Consider the following 8038-nt stretch of genomic DNA (forward strand, 5'->3'; position numbering starts at 1 on the left):
TTAATTTGCTCTGCCCTCTGGCCTTCATTAGTATGTAAATCCCTAGGGCCTAAGGCCTATAGCCTGGCCTATGTACTCTATGGAGACCGTGACTGTTTTTCAGGATCCTGGATGATGGGGGGGACCGAACTCCTGCCGGTTCTCACGCAGAATTCCATGTAGAATCTCAGGGTTCTAGGCACCTGCTCAACCATGACCCAGGATACCCTTACACAGTCCCACACACATGATAGGAGGGGTAAAGGGTAGTGCCAACACAGGGAAATTATTATGGCCTGCAGCTGGCACAGAAGGAGGGGAGATGTCTGGGGAGGTCAAGCCAGTGGACTCTGAGGTATCCTGGTGAGAAGAAGCTGAGGCAGCAGTTTGGGTTTTCGATGGCATCAAAGCAAGTTTACGACAGGGAGAGGAAGTTCATCAGCTGTATCTAAGGGTGTGAGGTCATCTAATGCTGGTTGAACAGGTTTCATGGCTAAGAGAACCTTGCAAGTGGAACAGGCAGAACACATGGAAGGAATATAACGAAAGTAGATAAATGCTCAAACTTAGGGGATTTCTTTCCATTTACCAGACTGCTGGCAGTATGTGTTAAGACCTTTTAAAATAATTGGGTCTAGTGTACCATTAAGTGGCCACTTTAGTCCATTATCTAAAGAGTACCAAATCTTGACTTTATTGTAGAGGTGTATTGAAGACCCCCACTCAGGGGAGACCCTCACTCCCTAACTGGGCACCCAGGGTCCCTCCCGCCAATTGGAAGCTCCTTACCAATTAATACACTGGTATGTGTTTGTGAGCTTGTGCAGTCTGGTGTCAGGAAAGGTGGAAGAGTGAGGTCTGTGTGGGTCTGTCTGGCTGTTCAGCCCACATGGCAGAGCACCATGTGGCGGCCACAGTGGCATAGCTCATATGGTGGAAGTTTTGAGAGCCTCGAAGTGGCAGATGGAGTTGCAGCAGTGGTGGAAATGATCGCAGGTAGCAGCGTATGGCAGTGGAGGTGGTGGTGGCAGTAATGACAGACAACATGGCTTCGGTCCTGCAAGGGGTCACAGCAACACTGGAGGCTGGTGGGAGCTGACGCAGTACCCAAAGTACTTGGTCTCAGCCCAGTGCACCAATGTTAGACTTTGGCACACAGCTTAGAACAGACGACACCAGTCCAAATGGTTCCATGAGCGGAGGCAGTTTATTCAGGGCAGAGGGAAAAGGTGGGGAGAGAAATGGGAGAAGATGGTGGAGAGAAAATAGAGCAAGGTCAGGGAGTTCTGCCTATTTATATGGGTGGTGATGTAGCCTTTTCACAGGCAAAGGTGGAGGTAGCCAGGTAGAATCTGGAAGTGTATGGTGGTTACCTTGGCAACGATGTAGGGTCACCTAGATGTGATGTCACTGAATTCGGGCCTGATACCAACAAAGATAACAACAGAAAATGAGGAACTTGCAAAAATCATCAGAACCCACTACAAAAAAATCTATCTTTTCTAAAAACCTGGAAAATCTAGATGAAATTGATGACTTTATAGACAGATACCATGTACTCAAGTTAGACCAAGATCAGGTATACTATCTAAACAGTCTCATAACTCCTATAGAAATATAAATAGTCATCAAAAACCTCCCAACCAAAGGACAAAATAAAAGCCCAGTGCCAGATGGTTGTATTACAGAATTCTACCAAAACGTTCAAAGAAGAAAAGAGCTAATACCAATACTTCCCAAACTATTCCATGAAGTAAAAACAAAAGGAACACTACCTAATTTATTCTATGTAGCCATAGATACTCTGACACCTAAACCACACAAAGACCCAAAAAGGAAAGATAACTTCAGACCAATCTCAGTCATGAATCTTGGTTGTTTTGCAATACAGCTTGAGTTTAGTGATGGTGATTCCCCCAGTTCTTATATTGTTGAAAACTGTGTTAGCCATCCTGTTTGTTTGTTTGTTTTTGTTGTTGTTTTTCTATATGAAGTTGAGAATTGCTTTTTCCATGTCTCTAAAGAACTGAGTTGTAATGTTGACGTGGATTACATTTAATCTGTAGATTGCTTTTGGTAAAATAGTCATTTCCACTATGTTAAACCTTAGTGGGAGAAGATGTGCTTAATCCTCAAGACCTTTGAGGCCCCAGGGAAGAATGAAGCCTGGTGGGGGTAGGGGATAGCACACTCTGGGAGCCAAGGGGTAGGAAGAATGATAATAGGAACTGTGAGATGGGGGACTGAAAATGGGGACAACTGGAATGTAAATAAATGAAATAATAAAATATTGAAAAAATAAAAATACATATACTAAAAAATTGGAATCCTTGCCCCAGGGGACTTTGCAGATGTTGCTGCTGTCACATGTGTGTCAATGTCAGAGAGAATAGAGGTTATGTATATGCTCAGTGTTCTAATGTATGTACATTTGACTATTAGTAACCTGACATTTTCCTTAAAAGAAACTAGAGAGCCTCAGATAGCCAGCTGACCAGGGCCAGACAGGCCCACATGGGCTTCTAGGACTGGAAGAAGTAAAAAGACTCAAAAAACCTCTCCTGGGACTACAGGTCCCAGATGGATATAAGCCAAATACAGAAACTATTCACCAAGGAACACTCCACTAGGCAAGACAAAGAGCTAACCTAACCAGATCACCAGATCAGTAAATACCATCGAGCCCAGGCAGAGAGCTAGCCTGAGATGAACACCAGTCTGGCAGTTCATGCCTGAAGAGCTAGACCAGCCTCAAGATAATGCTTGCCTGATACCATAGTATGCAGGCTATGCACAGAATTCCTAAAACCATTCGTGAGACAACCTCAGACAATCAGAGACCCCAGGCACCACCAAGTAAGTGGTGGAGAAAAGGCAGACGGAGAGTAACAGAAGTATATAGGCATAATGAAGAAAGACAGAACTGGAAACTTTATAGTAAGGTGGTGAGGAGCTGCCTGATTTAATGAGCCAGTGATACCACCTTAGACCATTGAAAGGTGCTGGTCTGTGCTGCCACCATTATCCTACTGTGGCCTATGGCTCTGCAGCAGCAAGATTCTATTAACATCAAAGGCCTGGTGAATGTCTCTGTCCTGTGTTGCCTCCTAAGGACATGTTGATGTTTAAGGGCTTTAAGAATGTGTCACAAACCTCACTGTCGGGCAGATCTCGTGCCCAGGTTGCACAGGGGCGGCCCAGGGATGGGCGCAGGCCAGCGCCCATGCACCTGCACTCAGATGTAAGGGCAGTCCCAGGAGCCTGCAGCAGCACTCTCTGGTACAAGCAACTGCAGAGTCCAGAGAGCTGAGACGCCTGGACGCTGCATGCCAGACGAGATGCTGGAGTCGAACAAAATCAGGCAGAGAGCGTCCCACGCTGCCGCTCAGCGAGAGAGTGGCAGCATGCTGAGGTGCTCTGGGAACCTCTGCTCTCAGGAGAAAGTGTTCGGTGGCTCATTAACTCTCTCCCACTCATGCCCTTCCGCGTGGGTTTTGGCTTACGCAATGAGTCCAGGATTTCATGAGACATGTGGAGATTTAAGATATGTTGATTTATTAATAGACAGGTTTGGATGGTGTGGAACTCTCCCGAAACATGTCAGAAGGTGTTTGTTTATATATTGGAAGGGGGTGGGTCTTCAGGTTACATGACCTAACAAAGGCTTTATGTTAGGTCTCTGAGTTTTGGGGGCATGGCCGAACACCCAGGATTTTATAGTCCCACACCTCACCTGGGCATGTCAGCAGATCAGAAGCCACTGCTAGACTACTTCATTACTAGGAGTGAGATCTCCACACTTCAGGATTTGCAGATGTTAGTATAGGAGAACTAACCCTATCAACCATCTTCCCATCGTGATGTAGATAAGGGAGAGACATACCTTTTGTCCCTTACCACCTTTGGTAGGAGAGAGATCAAGCCCTGTTTTCATAAGAGCAGGAAAGCTGGCCCTGTTCTTTATTAGCTGTAGAATGTAGGAGAGCAGACCCAACAGCTTGACTAGACAGCTCAGGAGAAATTACCCTAAATGTGGTGGTTGTGCTTGAGCTAGCCTAAGGGCATGAATGTGGGAGATCCAGTTTTGCATCTTGTCTGTTATGAGGTAACATTGTTCCTCTCCCTGACATTTTGCCCTCACCACTGGCAGTAGGCAAAAGAGTTGTCCTTGACAAGGTTTTTAGAGCATGAAAGCTGTCTTTGCCCCTCACATGCTACAGCACTTAAGAGAGCAGACCCTTCTCTTCACCTGGGCAGCATGGTAGAGCTGACATTGATGGTGGATATGTAGGTTAACCATCTGAGTATGTGAGAATGAAAGAGCTGCCCCTGCCTCTTCTCTGCCTTGTAGCAAGCAGTATGGGAAAGGAAGAGATGCCCTCCTCATCCCTTATCCCTTGCCATCTATAGTAGGCAGGAGAGCTGGCCCTGGCATCATAACCACAATAAGGACTAGCCATGACCCCTCCCTGTGAGAAAGATGACTATACACATTGCTTGTGCAGTACAATAGAGCTGGCCCTCAATGTGGAAGTTATCTGTGAGTTGGCTCCCAAGGTCATGTGCTTCAGACAAGGGAGAGATCATACTCCTCAATTTCTTCATTCCTCACCATTTATGGCAGATAGAAGAGCTGGCCCTGGGGTCATCAGTGTGTGAGAATGGCCCATGTCCCTCACTGGCTGCAACATTCGGGAGAGCAGGTCTTGAACCTTACCTGGGTAGCAGAGTACACTTGACCTTCATTACAGGGGTTGCAGGATAACCAGCCCCAGGGTTTGAGTATCAGAGATCCGGTGGGCTGACTATCTCAATACCGAATTGGCCTACCCAAACATCTATCCCATTGATGAAGTGTTAGAATATATAAAGAGACTAGTCCTATAGATTCAAAACTACAGGATCTCCAAGAAACAGGGCAACAACATGATATGCAAGAGGAATCCCAGTGAATTCAAATATTGACACAGGAGCAGAAGCCAGAGGCCTCATACTAGAGTGTAACTCATTGCACTAAAAATTTGCAAGCAAAGAAGTATGAACAAAAGGGAATACTGTGGGACACAGTGTGATACACTACAGCTTTTTTTCCCTGTTAGGGAGACTGCAAAGGTGTGGAGCAGGTATGAGGAAAGGATAAGATACATGGGATTGAGGTTCATGATGTGAAATTCATGAAGAACCAATAAAAATTTTAACAAAGTAATCAATTCTTCCAATTCAAATTATTATATACAGTTTTTTCTTTGTAATTTAAGGGCAACATATGGATTCATTATAGAAATGATATTCATATTTTGAATTCAAGTTCAATAATTCATATAGTCAAAAGCAATGATGCGGACATTGACTTGATGATTGGTTAGAAAACTGACAAGGCTTAATTCTCCCTTTCAGTAGGCATGGGCATTAAGGATTTGTACACTTGGGATTGTGATGGCATTACCATGCTAGTATAATTAAAATCCTTGAATATTAAGCCCCAGGGACACAAAAACTATAGAAGTCTCTCTGTGATTCCTTTAGGTTTATAATGACAGCCTTAAAACAATAGCCAAGCTTTTTCCTACAAATGATCCTTCTTAATAAAAAGTTAGTTGAACCTGTGATGTTATGACCTTTACAAGAACACATCTATGAGCAACATTCAGGTAATATGTTTATCATGACTCCACTTAAATCTAAATAGACAACTAAAATCCCTTTAGAAATATATGGAATAGTAGCTGGACTTTATCAGTGGAATATCACCTCTGTTATTAGTGAGAAGTCTATAAAAATAGATATAGTAAAGCATCATTAGGAAAGAATATAAAACTTTGGAAAGAATATAAAACTTCTCAGTAGTCTCTGTTTTCAACCTGACACATGCTTATATACGTCTGCACTAATGGCTATTAGCCTCCATTTCGGTTAATCTCTTGCTATATACAAGAATAACACCAATTCCCTGTCAAACAAAGCATTGTTTCTTATAGAACATGATGTTCACTATTTAATCTTGCAAATTGTGCTTTCATTGTTGTTCATACATTGAGGAGAGATTTCATTAAAGGATTAATTTATAGAAATTAACTACAAAAGTATCAGAAAATATATGAATTAATACAAGAAATGCATTTACTAATACATATGAAATTTATAATTCAAAGAACAAGGTTTTGGTGTTAGTGGTCCAAACATCTTACCCTTGAAATTCCCTTTCAGAGTACTCAACAACATGGAAGCTGTCAACCAAACAACTACATCAGGATTCATTCTACTGGGGCTTAGTGATGATCCAGCTCTGCAGCCTTTTATCTTTACCCTGTTCCTGTTAATATATCTGATCACCACCTTAGGAAATTTGATGATCATCCTGGCTGTTAGCTCTGACTCCCACCTACATACACCCATGTATTTTTTTCTCTCCAACCTGTCCTTTAATGACATCTGTTTAATCAATACCACAATCCCAAAGATGTTGGTGAACATTCAAGGTGAAGATCAGACCATCACATATACAGGATGCCTCTCTCAGGTCTGCCTCATCTTGAATTTTGCTGGTATAGAAAACTGTCTTCTGGCAGTGATGGCTTATGACCGCTATGTTGCTATCTGTCACCCTCTTAAGTACACAGTTATCATGAATCAATATTTCTGTGTGATGTTGCTGCTCTTCTCCCTGTTCCTTAGTATTGTGCATGCTTTGTTCCATAGTCTGATGGTGTCGCTGCTGTCTTTCTGCACAGAAATTGAAATCCCCCACTTCTTCTGTGAGCTGGCTCAGATCATCAGACTTGCCTGTTCAGATAATTTTATCAATTATCTGCTGGTATACACAGTATCTGTTCTATTTTTTGGTGTTCCTGTCTTTGGGATCATTTTGTCTTATATTCACATTGTATCCTCAATTTTAAGAATGTCATCATTGGGAGGAAAGTATAAAGCCTTTTCCACATGTGGGTCTCATTTGTCAGTTGTGTTCCTGTTCTATGGCACAGGTTTTGGGGTACATATAAGCTCAGCATTTACTGACTCTCCAAGGAAGACTGTAGTGGCTTCAGTGATGTACACTGTGGTCACACAGATGCTGAACCCCTTTATCTACAGCCTAAGAAACAAAGAAATTAAGAAAGCCTTCAGAAACTTCACTAATAGGATGCTATTTCTTTTATAATAAATCATTTATATTTCAGTTTTAGAATAAGAAAAACTTACATAAGATTTTGTGAATCAGCATGCTTAGCTCTGGTGCTTTTCTAAAGAAAATTTATCTATTATATTCCTTAGAAAGTCTTGAAACTGAAGTTGTAATTTTAATAAAAACATTTTGTGTAAAATCTGGGAAGTATATATGGGGTAGATGTTATCTTTCACTAAAATTCTAGCAACATTTTGAGAATTATTTACATCTGGTTTCATAGTTAGATACCTGTGAATTGAATACTGGCATTATCTATAGAGTATCATATAGAAGTGAATTTTTATGCACCAGAAAGCAATAGCTGATAATTGTTTTTATAAATTTTGTTGTTATTTAAAGTTAAAATATAATTAAATTAGTTTATAGGAAGACATTTCTGAGTACAAGGATAAATATATAGATCTGAGTTTGCAATTATGTTTGTTTAGTAATCTGGTAGCTGTAGGTTTTCCTTCAAGGTCCCTGATCTCACTAACATTGTATAGTTGGCTACATTTACAGTACCAACAATGATTTCTCTCTTATTGAATAGGCCAACAAGTAATTCTTTTTCTGGATAAACCATCATATCTGTCATATTTGGGTCATTAATGCTAAGATTATGTATTAATGCTAAGATATCAGTGGCTCAAGATAATGCTGTGACACATGAATCTGCCCCTTGCAGTTCCTTTCATTTGGAATAAGAATTTTCAGATTATGTAGTCAACCAAATAGGAGAGATACCTGACATTTTACAGCAATCGTTACCAAGTATATTGAACAAAGATTTAAATTTTATTCACTCTTCTATCCTATACTCTCATTTAACAATTGACTCTCTTCCAGTCTTAATCTAACAAGGAGCCATAAACAGAACTTTGGGGAAGTTTT

The 8038-nt window shown here is 41.5% G+C and overlaps 1 protein-coding gene and 1 pseudogene across 1 annotated transcript; both read left to right on the forward strand.

The window, feature by feature from the left end:
• Positions 1-2308: 2308 nt before the first annotated feature.
• On the forward strand, positions 2309-2433 carry LOC114618272 (annotated as a pseudogene).
• Positions 2434-6196: 3763 nt separating this feature from the next.
• Positions 6197-7138, forward strand: LOC114618147 (putative gustatory receptor clone PTE38). The gene has a single exon (XM_028763812.1). The coding sequence runs from the start codon at positions 6200-6202 to the stop codon at positions 7136-7138; it is 939 nt and encodes a 312-aa protein (XP_028619645.1). The 5' UTR covers positions 6197-6199.
• The last annotated feature ends 900 nt before the right edge of the window (positions 7139-8038 follow it).

This window comes from Grammomys surdaster, unplaced genomic scaffold, assembly GCF_004785775.1.
Source record: "Grammomys surdaster isolate TR1022 unplaced genomic scaffold, NIH_TR_1.0 140, whole genome shotgun sequence".
Taxonomy (NCBI): Eukaryota; Metazoa; Chordata; class Mammalia; order Rodentia; family Muridae; genus Grammomys; species Grammomys surdaster.

What these genes read in the sequence shown, in the direction of transcription:
- LOC114618147 (XM_028763812.1), top strand. Translation starts at nt 6,200, where the DNA reads ATGGAAGCTGTCAACCAAACAACTACATCAGGATTCATTCTACTGGGG.